The following is a 26718-nucleotide window of genomic DNA, read 5'->3' as shown; positions in this document are numbered from 1 at the left end:
CCTATATTTCTCCTTCCTTTTTCTTTTTCCCTAAAATGTTTAGTTATTCTACCTTCTGTTTTATCTTCCTTATGTTTCTCCTAGTAGTTATTTATTGCTTTCCTTCCACAAAGTCTCATTGAAATTTTAGTCTCCCGAGTCACTTTATCCTTGTCATCCAATCTATTTCTAGATTAATGGGTGGTTCTATAAGATGGCACCCATAGAAGAGAAAATTTTAGCAAGTATGATCCCAATGTTACTAGCCTCATATGTTTCAGTGCTTAAACCTGAATCACGAAAAAAAAAAAATCCAAAAACATGTTGAGAAAAGGTCTACGAGAAGAAGAGGACAGGATAGTGCTCGTCTTCTGGATTTTCATCCGTAACCAGTGGTCTCTGGAGGATCTCTTTCAATGTCTTTTGAAGCACGCTGGAGTTGTAGAAGTATTACATGATACATGTAGAAGAGCCAGTATAGAAGAGTCTTACATGACTCTCATAATAATAAGTCTCACTGAGCCAAAATTAATATGGTGGAGACTAAGATGACTCTCATGGAAAGATATGTCACAGAAGAATCTCAGTTAAAGCTGTTTTATCTATGTTAGTATTTTGTGTATGTTTAGTTGCTCCGTTGTTCTATGACTCTTCTTGTAGTGTTTGACTTCGGGTGTAACTGGGACATTGACAGTTTAACTGTAATGTGATTCTTCTTATTTTCTCTATTATAAATAGAAGCTCTTTGTACACAATTGACAATCAAGTCGGTGAAGTATTTCTCTTTTCCAAAAATTCAACAAGCTGTCAGAGCGGGTTCTGTGAGTTGACTCGATCTACCCAAGAGATAACGTAATCCTTTTCCTTTCCGGTTTATTGTCTCTAGCAGTTTAGATTCATATTCTACCTTTTTCTTTCTTCCCAGTTCAAGTACAAGTTGTTTGTTTGGAGTCTTCTCTTCCATAATGAATTTTACTTATATCAAATTATATATCATTGGAAATATTTGTTAGTCTACTTTCCAATTCAAATCTAATTTTGGCAATCATATTTTTCGACAAAGCGAATCGATATTTGAAACAACAATGATTAGATATCGAGAGAGCGATACATGCAATAGTAAAAAATCTTCAATTTTTTAGGCGTTTTATGCCATCAAGAGTTAGACTTCAGATAGAGAGTTATATGTCAAAAAAAGTATTTTTAAGTCTATTTTGTAACCTATCAAGCCAATTCTGAATCCGAATTTTCTAGAGGGAGATATTAATAATGGAAGAGTCAAAGGTCATTATCGCCAAAGAAGAAAGAGTACTCAGTTTGATAAAATTGCCGAGTTTTAAATCTATCAGATTCTTTCATTCAAAAGTAGAATATTTCATTGAAGAAAAATTATTCTTGAATGAAAGATACTAAAGTCTAAATAACGAAGGAGTAACTTTGATTTTAGTCAGATCTATCTGTAAGGTGATATGCTTATTGGAGTCAGTAAGGGTCATGCGGCATAATGAAGAAAATCGATTGGTCATAATAAATAAAGATTGAAGATTTCGATGTCAATTTAGGTATCAAACTAAAGATCTTTGAGTCTAGTTTCTTTAGTGACAAACTGTTTGTAATTATGAGCTATGTTACTTGAGATATCGATATCATAAGTATTAAAGGTTAGTTCTATCGAAAATCACTCTCATAGCAGTTGAAACACGCCTTAGCCTCTGCGCCTATTCTCCAACTCCCCAATTTTGAAGAACCATTTGTTATTGAATGTGATGCTTTCGGAGGGGGCATTGGCGCGGTCTTGCAACAGCAGGGCCATCCCATTGTGTATTTCAGCTGGCACCTCGCCTCGCACCATCACAAATTAGCTGCTTATGAAAGGGAACTTATCGGATTGGCCAAAACCATTCAGCATTGGCGGCCCTCTCTTTGGGGTCGACACTTCGTTATCCGGACAGACCACTACAGTTTGAAATATTTATTGGAGCAACGTATCACAACCTCACTGCAACAACATTGGCTGAGTAAATTGATGGGTTTTTATTTTAAAGTGGAGTATAAACTAGGCCACCTTAACCTTGGGGCTAATGCCTTTTCTCGTCGGGACATATTGGAACCAAAGCTACTCGCATACAGTCAAACACAGTTTCTTTCAGTCGATTCAATTGGGGATGAAATTCAGCAACATCCTGAGCTGATTGCCTTGTATCACAACATTGAGCAAAACACCATGGACAACAATTGGGCACTTCTGGACCGTCTCATTTTGTATAAGAATCAGATTTATCTTCATCCTCATTAAGCCCTCCTCAACAGCATCCTATCTACATTTCATGACAACACTCGTGAAAGCCAGCAAAAGACATATTTCCGGCTCAGTCGTGACTTCTATTGGAGGGACATGAAACAATTGGTGGCTGACTATGTTTCTGTGTGCCAAGTTTGCCAATGAAACAAGGCGGAGACGTTAAACCCAGCATGCCTGTTGAAACCTCTTCAAATCCCTTCACTGGTATGGGCCGATATATCCATGGACTTTATAGATGGTCTCCCAACATCTTCAAGCAAATCTATTATTTTCGTCGTGGTGGATTGGTTCTCTAAATATGGGCACTTCTTGCCCCTGGCTCATCCTTATACGGCGACACATGTGGCTCAAATCTTCATGGACCAGCTTGTCCGCCTTCATGGTTTACCGGAGTCCATCACTAGTGACCGAGATGCAGTCTTCAGAAGCACCTTTTGGGAAGAGCTATTCAAATTACAGAGCACAAAATTGGCTTTCTCATTAGCCTACCACCCTCAGACCGATGGGCAAACGGAAGTAGTCAACCGCACTATTGAGATGTATTTGCACTGTTTCGTGAGGGATACTCCCAAAAGTTGGGTACGCTGGCTCGCCTAGGTGGAGTTTTTTTTTATAATACATCTTAACACACTGCACTTGGCACTACACCCTTCAAGGTAGTTTATGGGCGAGACCCCATTCGTCTCTTGTCTTACGAGCTAGGCCCATCTAGGGAGGCGGTGCTTGACCAGGCTTTGGGGGAACGGGATACTATGCTCGCATAGGTCAAAACTCACTTGCAAAAAGCTCAAGACACTATGAAGAGCACATATGACAAGGGTTTAGATGTAATTTCCTTCAAATTAGTGGCCCATTGTTTGGCTTAGCTGGTGTGCGTCATCCCTAGTCCTCTTATATGGATGACGGGTTCTGAAATGAAGTTTAAATATTGATCATTAGTCTAAAGTGTGAGATCAGATTCTCTCTCTAACGAGGTCCAAGGTGCAAGCTTCCTTCAAAGCTTGATCTCTCTCCCTCAAATCATAGACCATTCGAAAAAACCCAAAACCCTCAAAATGAATTACAATCTGGAAGCCAGAGGAGATTGTCGAGTGACTCGATACATGGCTAGGGAGCTTAAAACTTACAAGAGTCTCAAAATTGGAGGTCCCACAAATGAGTTTTATTGAAAGGTGTTTAAGTTATGTTAATATCCTATTGAGGTTTTGTTGTTTAATTCTTTTAAGCATTTTTTTTACATGTTTGACTTTGGGTATAAATGGGACAGGGGTAGTTTGTTTCTAATATAATTTTACTTGTTTCTTCAGTCATAAATGAAGGCTCATTCTATTCTGATATAATCAACTCAATAAATTATTTTTCTTTCCAAATATTCAACATGGCATCAGAGCATGTTTTGTGAGTTGAATTGGTCTACCCATAGAGGCCATGCCTTCCTCCATTCTTTACTCCTATATTTTTCCTTCCTTTTTCCTTTTCCCTAAAATTTTTAGTTATTCTACCTTCTGTTTTATCTTCCTTATGTTTCTCCTAGCAGTTATTTATTGCTTTCCTCCCACATAGTCTCATTGACATTTTGGTCTCCCGGGTCACTTTATCCTTGTTATCCAATCTATTTCTAGATTAATGGGTGGTGGTACAAGATGGCAGCCATAGAAGAGAAAATTTTAGCAAGTATGATCCCAATGTTACTAGCCTCATATGTTTCAGTGGTTAAACCTGAATCTCGAAAACCAAATCGAAAAACATGTTGAGAAAAGGTCTACGAGAAGAAGAGGACAGGATAGTGCTCGTCTTCTGAATTTTCATCCAGAACCAGTGCTCGCTTGAGGATCTCTTTCAATGACATTTGAAGCACGCTGGAGTTGTAGAAGTATTACATGATGCATGTAGAAGAGTCAGTATGGAATAGTCTTACATGACTCTCTTAAAAATAAGTCTCACTAAGCCAGAATTAATATGGTGGAGACTAAGATGACACTCATGGAAAGATATCTCACAAAAGAATCTCAGTTAAAGGTGTTTTAGTTATGTTAGTATTTTATGTATGTTTAGTTGCTCAGTTGTTCTTTGACTCTTCTTTTAGTGTTTGACTTTGGGTGTAATTGGGACATGGATAGTTTAATTGTAACCTGATTCTACTTATTCGCTCTATTATAAATAGAAGTTCATTGTACTCAATTTACAATCAAGTCAGTGAAGTATTTCTCTTTTCCAAAAATCGACAAGGTATCAGAGCGGGTTCTATTAGTTGACTTGATATACCCAAGAGATAACATAATCCTTTTCCGGTTTAGTGTCTCTAGTAGTTTAGATTCATATTCTAGTTTTTTCTTTCTTCCGAATTCAAGTACATGTAGTTTGTTTGGTGTCTTCTCTTCCATAATGAATTTTACATATATCAAATTATATATCGTTGGAAATATTTTTTAGTCTACTTTTCAAATTAAATCCAATTTTGAAAATCATATTTTTTTACAAAAAGAATCGATATTTTGAACAACAATGATTAGATATTGAGAGAGATAGATGCAGTAGTAAAAAATCTTCAATTTTTTAGGCGTTTTATGCCATCAAAAGTTAAAACTTCATATAGAGAGTCATATGTCAAAAAATTATTTTTAAGTCTATTTTTTAACCTATCAAGCCAATTCTCAATCCGAATTTTCTAGAAGGAGATATCAATAATGGAAGAGTCAAAGGTCATTATCACCAAAGAGGAAAAAGTATTCAGTTTGATAAAATAGCCGAGTTTTACATCTATCTGATTCTTTCATTTAAAAGATGAATATTTCATTGAAGGAAAATTATAGTTGAATGAAAGATACCAAAGTCTAGTTAAAGTAGGAGTAACTTTGATTTCAATCAGATCTATATGTAAGGTGATATGCTCTTTGGAGTCAGTAAGGGTCATGCGGCATAATGAAGAAAATTGTGTGGTCATAATAAATCAAAAGTTAAGATTTCGATGTCAATTTAGTTATCAAACTAAAGATCTTTGAGTCTAGTTTCTTCAGTTACAAACTGTTTGTAATTATGCGCAATGTTACTTGAGATATAGATATCATAAGTATTAAAGGTCAGTTCTATCGAAAATCACTTTTTTTCTATTTTCCCTTCTATTGACCCTCCATGCATTAACGCGAATTAAGTTTACTTTTCTCCAGTCTCTTAGTTTTTTAGAAAAAAATTTCTTGTAATCAAATATTTTTAATCAATCTTAATCATTCCATGATGTGCTCGATCAAAGTATCGGTACCCTGCTTTAAATTTTTTTTTTTTTTTTTTTGGTTAGTTGATTGTCTTTCTTCCTCATTGTCATGTTCAAAAAATTGTGGTCACCAAACAAAAGTCATACTTTGTAGAAAATTTTAAGTTATTTTGTTTCTACCATTATATTCTTGTCCATTCATCTCAAAGCAACTCGCAAATTACACAACGTTAGTGATGTTGAGTCCCATATGGTTAGTTTTAAAAGACTAGGAATGGGCAAAAAAATCAATTTTGTGGGGGCAGAGCAAAATCAAGTAACATACAAGTGTTCAAGATAAAAACTCAAGTGCAGCTAAAAGATCAAAAGATGACAATAGTCATTTTGAGGTCTATACCACTGACAAAAAGCGTTTTATTGTTCCATTGACCTGTGTCAATAATGCAATCTTCCAATAACTACTACCAAACCAATCACTTCAATGTTTTGCTAACTTACCTATTCCAAGGGTATGCATCTGGAATGGCCATCTTTATTCTGGTGATTGAACCCGGATTTTTATGTGACCAAGTTGAGTCCCCAATCAAAGTCTTGTCTCCATTTGGTTGAGAAGTTACAAGAATAGCATATAATATGATTTATATTATATATTCCTTACATTTTACTGTATTCATTTAGTGTGATCAATCCCTTTGCATGACAACCTCGAAATAAAATTCAGGTGGGGGCTTGGGATTCTAATTTTGGTTAGTCCACTACAAAGTCTTGTTCATATCATGTTTAAGGATCATGACAAGTGTATTGATGGACATCGCTAAATCTGAACCCGGACTTTTATGTGACCAAGTTGAGTCCCCAATCAAAGTCTTGTCTCCATTTGGTTGAGAAGTTACAAGAATAGCGTATAATATGATTTATATTATATATTCCTTACATTTTACTGTATTCCTTTAGTGTGATAAAAAAATCTGAATTAGCTTTCCTCGATTATTGCCTTATTCATTTACCTGACGTGATTCAAAAAAATTCCCCAAACATTTTGAAACACAAGAATTTAGTTTAAAATTTTTATATTAAAAAAATCAGAAAAAATATCTCATAAATTAAATAATTTTATTACAATCTACATATTTTTTATTTTTTATTCGCATGGAGACTTAAAAAACCTCAAAAAAAGTTTTTCATCTAATGGTCAAATTTGACGTTTTATCCTCAAATATTTTGTATTTGAAAGCTTATTTTTAAAAATCTTTGTTGCATTTATATCTCTTGATTTATTTTTTTATCTTTTTCAGTTTGAATAATAAAAAAACTCATTTTCTTATCAAGTTTTAGTTTGTTTGAAACAAATGGCTAAAACAGGTACAAATGTTAGTGAAAATAAAACAATCAATGGAATAAATTTCACTTGTATTTTTTTATACAAATATTATTTATTATTTTAGTTTATTTTGTATAAATGATAAATGATAAAAAAATTATTTAATTATTAAAAATAGCGAATTAAGTTATGATTTTAGTAAAACTAATTTAAAATAGGAGGGAGTTAGTTAAACCCAATATGGTTGAGATAAAGTGAACAAAATTGGTAACAAATGAAACATAGGTGGTCATTGGATGGGAGGGCCAAACTTTATCCCCTCTCTCATTGTGTTTTAGACTAACAAAATGATAAATAACCCTTCCCCATCACTATGAGGAAATAGGGGAGGGGGGCCTTGAACTAAGGATCAAGTTTTATGAGCCAAACCTTAAGGCTTATGATTTGAATGACATTAATTAGGGGGGTTAGTCAACTTGAAGTCCGAGATGATCTTCAACCGCATGACACCCTTCAACACTTCAAGTCATAGTGGAGTGCAAATGAGATTTCATCTAGATGCAGGGGATGAAGCTGTCCTTCATCTCCACGAGTTAAAATCCTTCATCTCAAAGAAGGCCATATTTGATCTTCTTTGAGATGAAGGACGCGCGATGTTTCCTTTTCCCCTCTCTCCCCTCGCAACCCCCTCTCTTGCTCGTCCTCATTTCCCTTTTTTCTTCCTCTCTACCGCACTCCCTCTCTCGTCTCCTTGAGCCCCCGACGTCGCTGCTACCTCTCTTCCTCAGATTCTCGTCTCTGGCCTTCGTCTCTCCTCCCTCTCGTCTCCGGCCTCCGTCTCTCAGTCTTCTCTCGGACTCACCCTCTCTCTCGCACCCCCTCTTTTGTCTCCGTGCCTCCCTCTCTTCTCTTGGACTCGGTCTCGCTTCTCTCTCTCTTATCCCTCTCGACCTCCCTTTCTTCTCTCTTTTCTCCCTTTTGACATCTCACTCCCTTCTCCCTCTCGCTATTCTCTTCTTCCCCAAAATACCTTTCGATTTCTTACGATTTCCCCTATTTTGGTTTCAATTTTCTTCGATTTTGACATTTGGGCTTCGATTTCATAATTTCTACTTCGCTTATGCATCGATTTCCCCATTCGGCATCGATTTAACCCTTCGGCTTCGATTTTCCCCAAATTTCAGAAGGTATGACTAAACCCTAATTTTTTTTTCTTAAATTAGTGTTTTATTTGATTTAATTTTATTGTTAGTGCCTAATTGGGGGTTAGTGCGCTTAATTGTGGGATTTAGGGTTACGATTTAGGGTCTAAATTCTTGATTCGTGTTAGGGATTATTTTTAAGGTTTGGTACTCGGTATTAAAGGGTCATGTAATTAGGGTTTAGGGTTTATGGTTAAGGATTTAGGGTATTTTAGGGATTAGGGTTTTTAAGGTTTTGGGGGGTTTTGTGTTTTTAAGTTCTATGGTTTTTTGGGTTTAGGGTCTGGAATTAGGGTGTAGGGTTTAGGGTTTAGGGTTTAGGGCTTTTACGGTATTAAGTTTTGGAATTAGTGTTTAGGGTTTAGAGTTTAGTAGGTAGTAGGGTTTAGGGTTATTAAATTTTTGGGGGTTTTGTGTTTTTAAACTCTTGGGTTTTTTGGGTTTAGGGTTTAGGGCTTCTAAGGTTTAGGGGGTCTAGGGTTTATGGTATTATGTTATGGAATTAGTGTTTCGGGTTTAGAATTTAGTAGGTGATAGGGTTTGACTTTAGGGTTGATGGTTTGTGGTTAATGGTTTAGGGTTTAGGGTTATTCGGGGGTTTTAGGGGTTTTTTAGTCCAGTTCAAACAAGGCCGAGTTGCCTACACGGGCGTCCATTAGCGAACGATACCCGACCCTCATCACTGACGAGTTACAGTTCGTAGTGACTGCGAAGTTATATGGGGCTCTACCAGGGGTGTTCGGTGAATTTGAACTTGATGTGTGTGTTTTCTCATTGTTTAGTGCATATGCAGTAGTGAAAATAGTTTAATTAATTTGGAAAGTTTGAGAATGTTGTTGAGAATTTTTGAAGTGCTATGGAATATTTTTGCCATGTGGTGAGGAGATTCCGGTGTTATACATATCCACCACATGGTATTCTATTTTTATGGTTTGTGTTTCCGTGACGTGATTTTTTTTAATGTTCCCTTCGTATGTGCTTTTTGCATGTTTTACTCAATCAATACAAGCTATGTTCGATGTGAATAATTGTTCCACGTTCTAATCGTGCCAGCTTCAAAACACTGAATCGTGATTACAAAAAACAAGAAACCCTCATATGTGATTTTTGCTTGGTTTTTCACCTTCTATCATTTCTGTGGTAGTTTAAAATTCTAATGACAAATTTTAAATTTGTGATCACAGTTATAAAATTGTGGTCACCCAACCAAAGTCATACTTTGTAGAAAAATTTTAAGTTATTTTATTTCTACCATTATAGTCTCCCCAAGTATTTTTTAAAGTTCACATTCTAGGTTCGTTTGGAAGTATGAGTGTTGCATAGAAGCTTCATTTTGTTTAAAGTTACTTTGCTCTAGTATTTCTTCAGTTTTTTTTATCTTGTCTTTTTATAACATTAGAGCAATACCTAGCCCTGCTAAATAAAAAATATAGGAGTGTGCCCAATATCCAGCACTGGTTAAGTCTTTTAATTCTTCACCCAAGAAGTGATTCGTGTTTGAGCTAGCCGTAAAAACTCAACAGCCTCATTGTTGTGCCCTAATTTGGGCCGTTTTTCCACCTTTAAAATTGAGCAGAGCTCGTTTCAAACTATCGCCATTTTTATTGGTATATGGAGGTGTTGACTTTCTAGAAAAAATAAATACTTCACTAATTTGTTGTAATTTGAATACAATGTGCTGTTATTTATAATAGATGAAACAAGTAGAACCCAATTACATTTAAACTACCCTTGTCCCTCTTATACCCAATAATAAACTCTAAAAGTTAAGGGCTAGAACAATTGAACAAATGAGTATAAATAAAAGACGAACAGAACTAAAATACTTTTAACTCAGACTCTTCTGTGAGATCTTCTCTTGTAAGACTCCTATAAAACACCACCATAATAATTCTGGCTCTATGAGACTTCTTGTTGTGTGAGTCATGTGAGCCTCGTTCTTACCTACTCTTCGACACTCCCCCTCGATCTGGAATTCATAACGTCAGCCTGCAGGAAAATAGATTTTTGGTCTTCAATCTTCTTTTGCTGGAAATAATTTTCATATATGCAAAATTCTTCCTCTTTTATTCTCCCCTTTTCATGAATATTCTTGTCACATAAAAATTACCACAACATGTGGAATAAAGTACCTATTTCTTGTGTTTGTTGTTCTTCTTCTCCTCTTTAAGTTGGGGATAAAAATGACATAGACTCTTTGCAAGGAAAAAACACTATATGGAAGAAGAAAATCACCACAGCGTACTCTGAAGTTCATCTTGCTTTCTCCTTTCTCACGCAACTATTCAGTATGTTGAGCCCAAAGAAGATCGTTCATTTGGCCAGAAATAGGCAGAAGGGGTCTATCAAGCCAAAAGCCGACAAGGGTCATTTTGCTGCCTACACTACAGATGGTGAACGGTTCATGGTTCCATTGGCATACCTCAGCAATACTCTTTTGAATGCATTGCTGGAAGTCTCAGAAGACGAATTCGGATTGCCAGGAGATGGGCCAATCACGCTCCCATGCACTGCAGATTTCATGGAATACGTGCTTTTGTTGATGCAGAGGCGTCCAAACAGAGATGTGGAAAAAGCGGTTCTCACTTCCATCACTGCTGCTCGCTCCTCCACACCTTCAGTCATCCTTTGGGGGTTGCTCCATAAAGAACCTGTATACGGTTGTTGAACTGATTTATACCCTCCAATGTACTCTCTCTTTTTTGACAACCGTAAATGCAACAATTTTGACATGTTATAGAAGATTTCTTCATTCTTTCCAATTTTGTGTTGAATAACGACAGTTTGATTTTGTTTTTTTATAATTTCTTAAGGAAATTTGAACAACGCGATATTGCCCGGCCATGGTAACAACAGAAGACCTGAAAGATGAGCCACTTTTGGCTTCTTTCACTCACATTTACATTAATGGCACATGGATGTCGTAGTCCGGTAACCCTAATTAGTCTAGGTACTTCCTCACTGGAGATGTCAGCTAAGCAAATTAGTTCCATGCTTAATACTTGTAGAGAATAAGCTAGATAATGACAGACACAGATGCAGTGAGTTTATATAAGTACTCAAACAAAATTAATGTCACCGGAGAGCATTAAGCACACCGCCAATGATTTACCATTTCAAGCCCACTATTGCAGATTATGGGTACAACATAACTTGGACTCACATTTTTTTTTCTCAAAAGAGAAAAACTACCACGTAAAACCAATATTGAATCTGGTCAATCACGTGGGAGACACGTTGATGCTATTACCATGTGAGTACCATGTGGTACAACCACTAATGTGACAACCATTCCAAAGCTAAAGGGTCATCGTTGCACCACGTGGGAGACATATTGATGCTAGTGAACCACTCATCCATCTTGGTGTCATGTCTTCAGTTACACGTACATCAAACCATTTACTTTTGTGCACATACACAAGATTTTTGAGCAAATACCACAACTCTATTATCTTAGTCACCATCCCATCATAGTCCAGATCATTATCTTCATAGTACTCTTGACTACAACATTGCTTTTTAGAGTTCTTCGGCATGCTTCTAGCTTCATAGTATTGATTCACACTTCATTTATTATGCAACTTGAGTAACTATGATGCTTGATGGTGCCAAAACCGAGGGTATAAATATCGCAATGTCTATCAAGACATCATTGCTATACTAATGTCTTGAGGTGCATTGGAAAAACAAATATAATCGGCTACAATCACAATGATCATAGACAAGAATGCTATCATTTATTTTTATTACACTAGGATTAGTATATAACTAGCCTACATTTTCAACCATTCGAGAAATAGTGCTTTGTGTTCTCTATCAACGTCTGTCACTCCCTTGTGAGAAGAAAACTCTCTATGTTCATTAGTCATCACATGTGTTGTAACGATAAATACACATTATGTATTAAACCCTCGACATATGTATAAGTTCATGGATTGAGGTAAATTGCTTACAATAGATTTTTTTTTTTATCTCTTCTCAATTAGACAATACAACCCAAATAATCTCTTGTATTTGGGTTATGCCATCTTCAATTCTCTACTGCCACTAAACTCCCACTCTATATGTGACAAAACTGACATTTTATCCTCACACACTTAGGATCCCCGTCATAATTTCGATCGGGATAATTAAATATGATTTCCACCCCTTCCATGTAAATGGAGCCTTCATGTTGAGCTTGGTTATGTACTCTTGTATCAATATTATGTGTTGAAGAAGTTGTATGGGAGAATCTTACATGACTCTCATAGCAAGAAGTCTCATAGAGCCTAAATTAATATAGTGGAGTCTTACAAGAGTCTCAAAATTGGAGGTCGCACAAATGAGTTTTATTGAAAGGTGTTTAAGTTATGTTATTATCCTATTGATGTTCTGTTATTTAATTCTTTTGAGCATTTTTTTTTCGCATGTTTGACTTTGGGTATAAATGGGACATGGGTAGTTTGTTTCTAATATAATTTTACTTGTTTCTTTAGTTATAGATGAAGCCTCACTCTATTCTGATGTAATCAAGTCAATAAATTATTTCTCTTTCCAAATATTCAACATGGCATCAGAGCATGTTTTGTGAGTTGGGGTGGTCTTCCCACAGAGAAAATGCCTTCCTCCATTCTGTACTCCGATATTTCTCCTTCCTTTTTCTTTTTCCCTAAAATGTTTAGTTATTCTACCTTCTGTTTTATCTTCCTTATGTTTCTGCTAGCAGTTATTTATCGCTTTCCACCCACATAGTCTCATTGAAATTTTAGTATCCCGAGTCACTTTATCCTTGTCATCCAATCTATTTCTAGATTAATGGGTGGTTCTACAAGATGGCAGCCATAGAAGAGAAAATTTTAGCATGTTTGATCCCAATGTTACTAGCCTCATATGTTTCAGTGCTTAAACCTGAATCACGAAAAACAAATCAAAAAACATGTTGAGAAAAGGTCTACGAGAAGAAGAGGATAGGATAGTGCTCGTCTTCTGGATTTTCATTCGGAACCAGTGCTTTCTGGAGGATCTCTTTTAATGACCTTTGAAGCACGCTGGAGTTGTAGAAGTATTAAACGATGCATGTAGAAGAGCCAGTATGGAAGAGTCTTACATGACTCTCATAACAATAAGTCTCACTGAGCCAGAATTAATATGGTGGAGACTAAGATGACTCCCATGGAAAGATATCTCACAGAAGAATCTCAGTTAAAGATGTTTTAGCTATGTTAGTATTTTATGTATGTTTAGTTGCTCCGTTGTTCTATGACTAATCTTTTGGTTTTTGACTTTGGGTGTAACTGGGACATGGACAGTTTAACTGTAATCTGATTCTTCTTATTTTCTTTATTATAAATAGAAGCTCATCGTACACAATTTACAATCAAGTCAGTGAAGTATTTCTCTTTTCCCAAAAATCAACAAGGTGTCTGAGCGGGATTTGTGTGTTGACTCGATCTACCCAAAAGATAACGTAATCCTTTTCCTTTCCGGTTTATTGTCTCTAGCAGTTTAGATTCATATTCTACCTTTTTCTTTCTTCCCAATTCGAGTACAACTTGTTTGTTTGGAGTCTTCTCTTCCATAGTGAATTTTACTTATATCAAATTATATATCATTGAAGATATTTGTTAGTCTACTTTCCAAATCAAATCTAATTTTGGCAATCATATTTTTCGACAAAGCGAATCGATATTTGAAACAAAAATGATTAGATATCGAGAGAGCGATACATGCAATAGTAAAAAATCTTCAATTTTTGAGGCATTTTATGCCATCAAGAGTTAGACTTCAAATAGTGAGTTATATGTCAAAAAAAGTATTTTTAAGTCTATTTTGTAACCTATCAAGCCAATTCTGAATCCTAATTTTCTGAAGAGAGATATCAATATTGGAAGAGTCAAAGGTCATTATCGCCAAAGAAAGAGCATTCAGTTTGATAAAATTGCCGAGTTTTAAATCTATAAGATTCATTCATTCAAAAGTAGAATATTTCATTGAAGGAAAATTATTCTTGAATGAAAGGTACTAAAGTCTAGATAACGAAGGAATAACTTTGATTTCAGTCAGATCTATATGTAAGGTGATATGCTCGTTGGAGTCAGTAAGGGTCATGCGGCATAATTAAGAATATCGAGTGGTCATAATAAATAAAGATTGAAGATTTCGATGTCAATTTAGGTATCAAACTAAAGATCTTTGAGCCTAGTTTCTTTAGTAACAAACTGTTTGTAATTATGCGCTATGTTACTTGAGACATCAATATCATAAGTATTAAAGGTTAGTTCTACCGGAAGTCACTCTTTTTCCTATTTTCTCTCCTATTGACCCTCCATGCATTAACGCGAATTAAGTTTCCTTTCCTCCTAGTCTCTTAATTTTTTAGAAAACAATTTCTTGTAATCAAATGTTTTTGGTCAATCTTAATCATTCCAGGATGTGCTCGATGAAAGTATCGGTGTCCTGCTTTGATTTTGTTTTTAATTTTTTTTGTTTATTTTGGTTACTTGATTGTGTTTCTTCCTCATTGTCATGTTCAAAAAATTGAGGTCACCCAACAAAAGTCATACTTTGTAGAAAATTTTTAGTTATTTTATTTCTACCATTACATTCTCCCCAAGTACTTTTAAAGTTCACATTCTAGGTCCTTTTTGAAGTATGAGTGTTGCATAGAAGCTTCATTTTGTTTAAAGTTGTTTTGCTCTAGTATTTCTTCAGTTTTCTTTTCTAGTCTTTTTCTAACTTTCGAGCAATACCTATCCCTGCTACATCAAAAATATAGGAGTGTGCGCAATATCCAACACTCGTTAAGTCTTTTAATTCTTCACCCAAGAAGTGATTTGTGTTTGACCTGCCCGTAAAAACTCAACAGTCTCTTTGTTGTTCCCTAATTTGGGCCATTTTTCCACCTTTAAAATTGATCAGAGCGCGTTTTAGACTATGGCCATTTTTATTGGTATATGGAGCTGTTGACTTTCTAAAAAAAAAATAAATACTTCACTAATTTGTTGTAATTTGAGTACAATGTGCCGCTATTTATAATAGATGAAACAAGTAGAACTCAATTACATTTAAACTACCCTTCTCCCTCTTATACCCAATAATAAACTCTAAAGGATAAGGGCTACAACAGTTGAACAAATGAACATAAATAAAGACTAATTGAACTAAAACACTTTTAACTCAGACTCTTCTGTGAGATCTCCTCTTGTGAGACTCCTATAAGACTCCACCATAATAATTCTGGCTCTATGAGACTTCTTGTTGTGTGAGTCATGTGAGACTCGTTCTTACCGACTCTTCTACACTCCCCCTCCATCTCCAATTCATAACTTCAGCCTGCATGAAAATAGATTTTTGGTCTTCAATCTTATTTTGCTGAAAATAATTTTCATAGATGCAAAATTCTTCCTCTTTTACTCTCCCCTTTTCATGAATATTTTGGTCACATAAAAATTACCACAACATGTGGTATAAAGTACCTCTTTCTTGTGTTTGTTGTTCTTCTTCTCCTCTTTAAGTTGGGGATAAAAATGACATAGACACTTTGCAAGGAAAAAACACTATATGGAAGAAGAAAATCACTCTAGCCGCACGCAAGAGCTCCAAATACCAGCTAAAACAGTCGTAGTGTGAAACACACTCCGATCAAATTTTAAGGCGGAAAAACGGCCCAACTTTAGGTCACAACAAAGAGATTACACACTTTTTAAGGGTAGTTCAAACGCAAATCACCTCTCCGGTAAAGAATAAAAGACTTGACTCGAGATGGTTATTGGGCACACTCCTATACTTTTTAGGTAGTGGGTCTAAGCATTGCTTTGAAGTGATGAAAATACAAGATCAAAATTGAAGAAATACCAGAGAAAATCAACTTTAATCGGAAGTTGGAGAGTATGCAATGGTCATAAATCCAAAGTGACCTTATTTAACAAGTTAACTATGTGTAAGATACACGACCTAGTAACAAAAACACAAAACTTGAAAGATAACCCAAGCAAGATATTGTATACCTTTAATGAACACATCATGGAGTGATTAAGCCTTGTCCATTCATCTCAAAGCAACGCGCAAATTACCCAGCATTAGTGATGTTGAGTCCCATATGGTTAGTTTGAAAAGACTAGGAATGGGCAAAAGAATCAATTTTGTGGGGGCAGAACAAAATCTAGTAACATACGAGTGTTCAAGATACAAACTCAAGTGCAGCTAAAAGATCAAAAGGTGACAATAGTCAATTTGAGGTCTATGCCGCTAACAAAAAGCGTTGTATGGTTCCAATGACTTGTGTCAATAACGCAATCTTCCAAGAACTACTACCAAACCGATCACTTCAACGTTTTGTTAATTTACCAATTCCAAGGGTATGCATCTTGAAAGGCCATTTTTATTCTGGCGATTGAACCCGTATTTTAATGTGACGATGTTGAGTCCCCAATCAAAGTCTTGTCTCCATTTGTTTGAGAAGTTACAAGAATAATATATAGTATGATTTATATTATATATTCCTTACATTTTAGAGTATTCCATCAGTGTGATATATCCCTCTGCATGACAACCTCGAAAGAAAATTCGGGTGGGGGCTTGGGATTCTAATTTTGGTTAGTCTGCTTCAAAGTCATCTACATATCATGTTTCAGGATCATGACAAGTTTATCGATGGACATCGCTAAATCTGTGCCGACCAATACAAAACATGCATTCAAATACATCTTGTTGTTATGGACCCATCCATCATGTGAGTTGCTTATTCTCTTCCTTATTGCCTGGTTGGCTGCCCTACAATCATGGCTTCAACAACATCCACATTTTACTGGACCCAGCTTATCGTGTGGAATTCTTACAATCACTGTTATGGCATGCCGTAGCCAGTCAAAATCTTGCTTTCTCTTCCATTACTTTCACTAGACACTCTGAAATCTAAGGGGACAGAAGCATGAGAGCCTGCTACCTCTGTTTTCAGCACTCTCACTGGGTACGGCATACTGTACCCTACCAGCACATGGTTGTGCATTCTCAACCGCCCAACATAGGAAAATTACAGAATTGATACTCACCACTTTCCTTTCCATGTATAAAAGTCTTCGAGTGCATCGGGAATCAGCACAACCACTGGCCTCTTGCTATCCAAGATCAGCCTTCAGCTTTCCCCTCCATCCAGCAACCAAAATCCCTCATCAGCAGCCATGTTTAGTCCCAAGCGTTTTGTATCAAAGGCGAGGAATGGTGAGAGGGCAATCTCAGGAAAAGGTCATTTTGTGGTGGACACTGCAGATCAAAACCGCTTGGAGGTTCCATTGGCATATCTCAACAATGCGATCTTCCAAGAGTTGCTGAAAGTGGCTGAAGATGAATTTGGTCTGTCAGGAATTGGGCGCATCACTGTGCCATGCAACTCGGACTTCCTGGATTATGTCCTCTCATTTATTAGAAGGCGTCCATCCAAAGACACAGAGAAGGCTTTACTGTTGACAATTTTCAGTAGTATGTGCTCAATATCATCCTTACATCAGTCAGAGCACCGCGCTCATCAAATACCTCTCCACAGTTACTAAAAGAATGACCAGGGATGTAATTTTTTTATCGTCAGTTGTACATGATCGACACAATTTTGATACACACAGAAGTTCATTTTTAATATCTGTCTTTAGTCTTCATGTCTCAAATACCTCTCTACCTTTCTTTTTCATTACTTTCACTAGACACTCTGAAATCTAAGGGGACAGAAGCATGAATGCCTGCTACCCTACCAGCACATGGATATGCCCAAACTGTTTTCTAGAGCTATGCCCAACGTTTCCATAATCTGGTAGACTTACCCAACTGTCATCAATCCACTAAGGGACTTACCAGCACATGGATGTGTCTCCTAAATGAGTCGACATGAGGAAAGTTACAGCTGAATGAATTCTGTGTCTCTTAGGGACTATATATGTACATTGCCTCGACTGCTTTCAAGTCATCACCACAGCGTACTCTGAAGTTCATCTTGCTTTCTCCTTCCTCACGCAACTATTCAGTATGTTGAGCCCAAAGAAGATCGTTCATTTGGCCAGAAATAGGCAGAAGGCGTCTATGAAGCCAATAGCCGACAAGGGTCATTTTGCTGCCTACACTACAGATGGTGAACGGTTCATGGTTCCATTGGCATACCTCAGCAATACTCTTTTGAATGCATTGCTGGAAGTCTAAGAAGAGGAATTCGGATTGCCAGGAGATGGGCCAATCATGCTCCCATGTACTGCAGATTTCATGGAATACGTGCTTTTGTTGATGCAGAGGCGTCCAAACAGAGATGTGGAAAAGGTGGTGCTCACTTCCATCACTGCTGCTCGCTCCTCCACACCTTCAATCATCCATTGGGGGTTGCTCTATAAAGAACCTGTATACGGTTGTTGAACTGATTTATACCCTCCAATGTACTCTCTCTTCTTTGACAACTGTAAATACTACAATTTTGACCATGTTACAGAAGATTTCTTCGTTCTTTCCAATTCTGTGTTGAATAACGACAGTTTGATTTTGTTTTGTTATAATTTCTTAAGGAAATTTGAACAACGCGATATTGCCCGGCCATGGTAACAACAGAAGACCTGAAAGATGAGCCACTTTTGGCTTCTTTCACTCACATTTACATTAATGGCACATGGATGTCGTAGTCCGGTAACCCTAATTAGTCTAGGTACTTCCTCACTGGAGATGTCAGCTAAGCAAATTAGTTCCATGCTTAATACTTGTAGAGAATAAGCTGGATCATGACAGACACAGATGCAGTGAGTTTATATAAGTACCCAAGCAAAATTAATGTCACCGGAGCACATTAAGCACACCGCCAATGATTTACCATTTCTAGCCCACCATTGCAGATTATGGGTACAACTTAACTTGGACTCACCTTTTTTTTCAAGGAAGAGAAAAACTACCACGTAAAACCAATATTGAATCTGGTAAATCACGTGGGAGACACGTTGATGCTATTACCATGTGAGTACCATGTGGTACAACTACTAATGTGACAACCATACCAATGATAAAGGGTCATCGTTGCACCACGTGGGAGACATGTTGATGCTTGTGAACCACTCATCCATCTTGGTGTCATGTCTTCAGTTACACGTACATCAAACCATTTACATTTGAGCACATACACAAGATTTTTGAGCAAATACCACAACTCTATTATCTTAGTCACCATCCCATCATAGTCAAGATCATTATCTTCATAGTACTCTTGACTACAACATTGCTTTTTAGAGTTCTTCGGCATGCTTCTAGCTTCATAGTTTTGATTCACACTTCATTTATTATGCAACTTGAGTAACTGTGATGCTTGATGGTGCCAAAACCAAGGGTATAAATATCGCTATGTCTATCAAGACATCATTGCTATACTAATGTCTTGAGCTGCATTGGAAAAACAAATATAATCAGCTACAATCACAACGATCATAGACAAGAATGCTATCATTTATTTTTATTACACAAGGATTAGTATATAACTAGCCTACATTTTCAACCATTCGAGAAATAGTGCCTTGTGTTCTCTATCAACGTCTGTCACTCCCTCGTGAGAAGAAAACTCTCTATGTTCATTAGACATCATATGTGTTGTAACGATAAATAAGTATTATGTATTAAACCCTCGACATATGTATAAGTTCATGGATTGAGGTAAATTGCTTACAATAGATTTTTTTTTTATCTCTTCGCAATTAGACAATACAACCCAAATAATCTCTTGTATTTGGGTTATGCCATCTTCAATTCTCTAGTGCCACTAAACTCCCACTCTATATGCGACAAAATTGACATTTTATCCTCACACACTTAGGATCCCCGTCATAATTTTGATCGGGATAATTAAATATGATTTCCACCCCATCCATGTAAATGGAGCCTTCATGTTGAGCTTGGTTATGTACTCTTGTATCAATATTATGTGTTGAAGAAGTTGTATGGGAGAATCTTACATGACTCTCATAGCAAGAAGTCTCATAGAGCCTAAATTAATATGGTGGAGTCTTACAAGAGTCTCAAAATTGGAGGTCGCACAAATGAGTTTTATTGAAAGGTGTTTAAGTTATGTTAATATCCTATTGATGTTCTGTTGTTTAATTCTTTTGAGCATTTTTTTCGCATGTTTGACTTTGGGTATAAATGGGACATGGGTAGTTTGTTTCTAATATAATTTTACTTGTTTCATTAGTTATAGATGAAGGCTCATTCTATTCTGATGTAATCAAGTCAGTAAATTATTTCTCTTTCCAAATATTCAACATGGCATCAGAGCATGTTTTGTGAGTTGGGGTGGTCTTCCCACAGAGACAATGCCTTCCTCCATTCTTTACTCCTATATTTCTCCTTCCTTTTTCTTTTTCTTTAAAATGTTTAGTTATTCTAGCTTCTGTTTTATCTTCCTTATGTTTCTCCTAGCAGTTATTTATTGCTTTCCTCCCACATAGTCTCATTGAAATTTTAGTATCCCGAGTCACTTTATCCTTGTCATCCAATCAATTTCTAGATTAATGGGTGGTTCTACAAGATGGCAGCCATAGAAGAGAAAATTTTAGCAAGTATGATCCCAATGTTACTAGCCTCATATGTTTCAGTGCTTAAACCTGAATCACGAAAAACAAATCCAAAAACATGTTGAGAAAAGGTCTACGAGAAGAAGAGGACAGGATAGTGCTCGTCTTCTGGATTTTCATCCGGAACTAGTGCTCTCTAGAGGATCTCTTTCAATGACCTTTGAAGCACGTTGGAGTTGTAGAAGTATTACACGATGCATGTAGATGAGCCAGTATGGAAGAGTCTTACATGACTCTCATAACAATAAGTCTCACTGAGCCAGAATTAATATGGTAGAGACTAAGATGACTCTCATGGAAAGATATCTCATAGAAGAATCTCAGTTAAAGGTGTTTTAGCTATGTTAGTATTTTATGTATGTTTAGTTGCTCTGTTGTTCTATGACTCTTCTTGTAGTGTTTTACTTTGGGTGTAACTGGGATATGAACAGTTTAACTGTAATCTGATTCTTCTTATTTTCTTTATTATAAATAGAAGCTCATTGTACACAATTTACAATCAAGTCAGTGAAGTATTTCTTTTTTCCCAAAAATCAACAAGGTGTCAGAGCGGGTTTTGTGCGTTGAGTCAATCTACAATTTAAAGTACACAACTTTAATCTGCTTATCTATTCAGTCCAAATACTGAAATCACATCATCACAATGGGCAAACGCACACACTCACAAAACAGAATACTTAAATCAGAACTTGGAAGAGAAAGGACCTCCTTTGGTTTACCTGCTTTGTTCTCTTTCAGTTCTTTCCAGATCCACTTATCCGGCGGACTTTCCACTGCATGACCAAGCCCCTTCCAGTTCGACCAGGCGTCTTCATCGATTCGTCGGAAGACTGCCTACTGATCAACCAAGCCCCTCCTTTGACCGGTGCCCCTTAACATTCTTCTCCACACGGTGCCCTACTTCTTTTCTCATCTCTCCTGAAATCTTAAAGACTCGCCCTTTCTCCACTACCTTTTTCTACACTCTTCTACGACTTTCAAAAACAATCTTCCTTCCACATTTGTTAAGAAGCTTCCATCGACTTGGGTTTAGACTGGGCTTTTATTTACCTTGGGCTCAAATAGGTTGGGCTTTTTAATGGGCTGGGGTTGATCTTCAACACTCCCCCTCTACACCAGCTCTCACTATTTGCACTGTGTCGAGCTGACAAGGAAACATTTCAAACTACTCAAACTTTTTTGTGAACAAGTCCGCAACTCGATCATCCGTCTTGATCAGTCTCATCTCAATTTCTTCTTGTAGAACCTTTTCTCTGATAAAGTGATAGTGCACTTCAACATGCTTATTTCTTGCATGAAAGACCGGATTCTCCGCCAAACGAATTGCCGACTGATTGTCATAGTACAACGGAACTACATAATCTATTGTGTATGTAGATTATTCATCAATTGTATCAACCATGTACTCTCTTGAGCTGCCAGTGCAGCTGCTCGATACTCAGCTTCAATGGTTGACAATGATACCATCGGCTATCTCTTGCTACACCAAGAAATTGTTTTGAAGTCAAGCTTAAACACATACCCAGTTGTGGATCTCCTACATAGTCAGCATCACAGTAACCAACTAACTTGTAGTCTTCACCTTTCTTGTACAAAAGACCATAGTCAATTGTACTCTTCACATATCTCAGTATTCGTCTAACTGCTTCCAAATGAGGCTTCTTTGGATTTTGCATGTACCGACTCATCACACCAACTGCATAAGAAATATCAGGTCGAGTCAAGGTTAAGTAGATCAGACTACCTACCAATTGTCGATACATCATCGCATCATCCAAATCTTTTCCTTCATGTGCACATATTTTTGGCATTTGGCTCCATCGACGTTAAAATCAGCTTGCATTCGAGCATTCTGAACTTCTTCAACAAATCTTTAGCATACTATTGATAGAGAAATATTCCTTCTTGTGTGCCATCAACCTCTAGACCAAGAAAGTGCCTAAGTTGTCCAAGTTCTTTCATCTAGAAATGTACTGATAAATTCTCCTTCGTCTGAAGAATTTCTGTCTTATTATCACCGGTTAGGATTAAATCATCCACATACACGAGCACGATAGCTAGCATACCTTCATTGGCTTTGACAAACAAGTTGGAATCTACAAGTGTTACTGAATAACCAATTTGTGTTAGAAATTCAGTAATCTTACCATAGCATGCCCTGTGTGCTTGTTTCAATCCGTAGAGTGCTTTCCGCAGCTTACACACATGTTCAAGAGGATCTTGCCTCTGAAAACCCATTGGTTGGATCATGTGGATTTCTCGATCCAGCTTTCCATGAAGAAAATCATTCTTCACATCCATCTACCACAAATTCCAGTCTTTGTTGGCTGCAAGGGCAAGTAGGACTCGTATGGTTGTTAGTTTTGCCACTAGACTTAACATTTCATCATAGTCTAGTCCGTACTGTTGAGAGAAACCGCGAGCTACTAATCGTGCCTTGTACCTCTCGATTGACCCATCAGAATGACGCTTTATCTTGTAAACCCACTTACACGATATGGGTTTCACATCTTTTGGCTTTGGCACTAGGTCCCAAGTCTGATTTTACTTAAGTGCCTTGATCTCTTCTTTCATAGTGCCATCCACTCAAAATTCTGCGATGCATCTTCGAACGTCTCAGGTTCTGTTGCTTCTTTAACTATGACTGCATTGGTGTATTTGGGATTTGGCCTTCGTGTTCTTGTTGAGCTTCGGAGTTGAGATTGTGGAGTTGATGCTTCCATTTTACTAGGCCCACCTTCTTCGTTTGGTTGTTGATACATGCCAGTTTGCTAAGGATTCTGAGTCACTGTTTGTTCGACATCATCGCCGTTTGGATCTGTTGATTCATCTGAACTTGGTTGGAGTTGAACAATATGATCCCCCATCTTTTGTTGTAGCTTGTCTCCAAATTCTCTTGAGTCTGGCAACACCTCCTTCTTTGAGGAATACTAATAAGATGCTTCATCAAATACCACATCTCGTGAAGTGTAGCATCTTTCACTCATTGGATCGCAACATTTCCACCCCTTTCTCTCGTTGTCGAATCCCACAAAGATACATCTAATAGCTTTCTTGTCAAACTTGCTCCGTAATTGATCAGGAACAAATACCTAACATACATAGCCAAATACTCGAATGTAGCTAACTGTAGGTTTCATGTTCCACAATTTCTCAAAGGGTGAAACAAATCCTAACCTTGGTTGAGGAAGTTTGTTGATCACAAAGGTTGCAGTCCTCATTGCTTCAGCCCAAAACATTCCAGGTACATTCATTTCATGTAGCATACTCCGACAATTTATGCAAGATGTCAGTTCTTTCTCTCCGCTACACCATTCTGTTGTGGCGTGTTGGCACAGTGTACTGATAACGTATTCGACATTCCCTTAGGTATTGAGAGAACTTGTTTGAGCTATCTTCTCCCCCGTTGTCTGTGAGCAAGCAATGGATCTTCTTTCCTACTTCTCCTTCAGTTGACTCTCTGAACTCTTTAAACTTTGGGAATGTGTCAGGCTTTTTTTTCATAACGAAAACCCACACGTACCTTGAGAAGTCATCAATGAATGTCACCATGTACTGCATACCACTGATTGATGTTTGCTTAATAGGCCCGAATACATCAAAGTGAACTAACTCTAACGGTTCCTTTGCTTTGAACTTCGACTCCTCTTATAGTAATTGGTGTGCTTTACCATATTGGCATCCCTCACATACCGTGTTTGTTTGCACGTCTAGTTGAGGAAGCCCCTTAAGCATCGACTTCTTCATCATCACACTTAGCTTGGAATAGCTAACATGACCTAGCCGCATGTGCCATAGATATGTTGTCTCATTTTTTCTTGTCTTGTCTACATATGCAGACTCTACTAACATTACGTAGACTAACTCCAATCGTCGCCCGTCCATTGTCGGTGTTTCTGAAATTTTGAGATCATGATACACCTTCACATCTCTGGAACAGAACAAGACATAGTGGCCTGATGATGTTAGTTGACCCACTGATAACAAATTTTTCTTCATTCCTGGGACATGATAAACATCTTGAAGTGGCACCTAGTTAAAATTATATCGAGGCGTAATTATAATCTTACTGATGTGAGCTATCGGTAACCTTGAGTTGTCAATTGTCACCACCACATGACCTCCCTTGTACTCAGACAGGTTTTGCAGCTTCTTTTTATCACCGGTCATATGATTTGACTAGCCCGAATCTATGATCCAGTCATTCTTGTAGTCAATTTGTTCTGGTATTGTTATCGTGAGAGCTAATTCTTCTTCCTCAGTGCATGACACTTGACCATCCCAACCATCTTCGCTCTCCTCCTTAGAAGTGTGAGTATCAGTATTACTTTCAACATGTTTTTTCTTGGTCCAATAATCTTTCGCCATGTGGCCCATCTTCCCGCAGTTGTAATACTCGCCAACGAACTTTGTACTATTAACGCGATTCTTCGAAGCTCCCCCTGGACGAGAGCCTCCCTTTCCTTGGTGACTTTTCACCTTGTCACCATCCTTTTTAGATCCACTACTAGAAAAACCACCATCCTTTTTAGATCCACTACCGGTGTACCGCTTAAAAGTGCCTCTGCTCTTGTTGGTGTATAACACTTCCTTCAGCGAGACTCCTTCCATTTGCTTAGCCAACGCTTCCTGACCAGCAAGCAAATTATCAAACTCAACAAGCGATGGTTGTGTCGGCCATCCCTGTACAGTGGCAACAAACCCTTGATATCCGGGTCTCAAACCATGGATAATTATTCTCTTTATCCTGGTTTCCCCAATAGGAGTTGTTGGATCTAACTCTGAAATTTCGCGGCATATCGTCTTCACCTTGTGAAAGTACTGGGCAATCGTCATGTCCCGTTGTGCCAATGATAGCAGCTCATTCTCAAGAAGTTGCAGTCTTGTATCATTTTTCTTTGAAAAGAGTGTAACAAAAGTGTCCCATGCTTCCTTCGGTGTTTTGGCATCCTGGATGTGCTCCAACATTTCTTCTTCAATTGTGGTCTTTAAGGCAAACATTGCTTTGCCTGCTTTAATTTTCTACTTTCGCAAGATGCCATTGGCATCTTTTGCCGCCGGTTGTGTAACTTCACCACCACCACCAACCTCCCAAAGGTCCTGACCTTGTACGTAAGACTCAATACATGTTGCCCACGTGTTGTAGTTTTTATAGTTGAGCTTCTTGATTCCTCCAACTACTTGTAGGTCACCCATCCTACCGACAGGACTTCGACTATACTGAACAAGCTTGACCAACAAACTTATAGAGTACCAAACTATTCATGACTCAAGATAGCTCCACCAAGAACGATCCCTGACCGCCCCACTCTGATACCAATTATTGAGTAGAATTTAAAGTACACAACTTTAAATTTGCTTATCTATTAAGTACAAATACTGAAAACACACCATCACAATGGGCAAATGCACACACTCAAAAAATAGAATACTTAAATCAGAACGTGGAAGAGAAAGGACCTCCTTTGGTTTGCCTATGCTGTTCTCTTTTGGTTCTTTCCATATCCACTCGTCCAACGGACTTTTTTTAGGCTCTCTAGCCATGGATCGAGTCACCCGGCGATCTCCTCTAGCTTCTAGATTGAATGACGAAGAAGGGAAGGATTTGGGGTTCTTGGAACTCCCAATGATGAAGGGTCGTGAGCCTTTGAAGGAGCTCCAACCTTAGGCCTCTTTTGAGAGAGTACCTGATCTCATTTAGACTAATTGATTAATGTTTGTTTCCATTCAATCACTTGACGCCCTAAATAGATCAGGGAAAACATCAAAGGTTCTATAATTACAATTAGATCCTTGTGGAACTTTAAATTACAATTAAACCCCTAAGGTACTGAAATACAAGTTTACTCCATCTCTTCTCTTCTCCGGTTAGCCACTCTTGATGCTATGGAGTCCATAACATCACCCCCCTCCTGAAGAAAGAGCTTGTCCTCAAGTTCGAAAGTGGGGAATAGAGTCTGGAAGGACTCGAGTGTCTCCCAAGAGGCTTCTATCAATTCCTCATCAGTCCACTGAACAAGCACTTCCCATGCATTGTTAACTCGCCTTGCTTGAAGGATCTGTGCGGGCGTGGGCATGGACCTACCATCTTTGAGCGGTGGCAGAGGGGTATGCAGCAGTGGTGAGTCTCCCTTGAACAG

At 37.6% G+C, this 26718-nt stretch overlaps 2 protein-coding genes across 2 annotated transcripts; one reads left to right on the top strand and one right to left on the bottom strand.

Moving 5' to 3' along the window:
* The first annotated feature begins 10305 nt into the window (after positions 1 to 10305).
* On the top strand, positions 10306 to 10683 carry LOC137943733 (auxin-responsive protein SAUR62-like). The gene has a single exon (XM_068789171.1). The coding sequence runs from the start codon at positions 10306 to 10308 to the stop codon at positions 10681 to 10683; it is 378 nt and encodes a 125-aa protein (XP_068645272.1).
* Positions 10684 to 24757: 14074 nt separating this feature from the next.
* Positions 24758 to 25579, bottom strand: LOC137943732 (uncharacterized). The gene has a single exon (XM_068789170.1). The coding sequence runs from the start codon at positions 25577 to 25579 to the stop codon at positions 24758 to 24760; it is 822 nt and encodes a 273-aa protein (XP_068645271.1).
* Between the last annotated feature and the right edge of the window lie 1139 nt (positions 25580 to 26718).

This window comes from Aristolochia californica, unplaced genomic scaffold, assembly GCF_029961685.1.
Source record: "Aristolochia californica isolate CCGP_79_NKW_82.1479 unplaced genomic scaffold, dmAriCali1.0.hap1 SCAF_11, whole genome shotgun sequence".
NCBI lineage: Eukaryota > Viridiplantae > Streptophyta > Magnoliopsida > Piperales > Aristolochiaceae > Aristolochia > Aristolochia californica.
The sequence above is the reverse complement of the archived record's forward strand: the minus strand, read 5'-3'. Positions and strand labels throughout refer to the sequence as shown.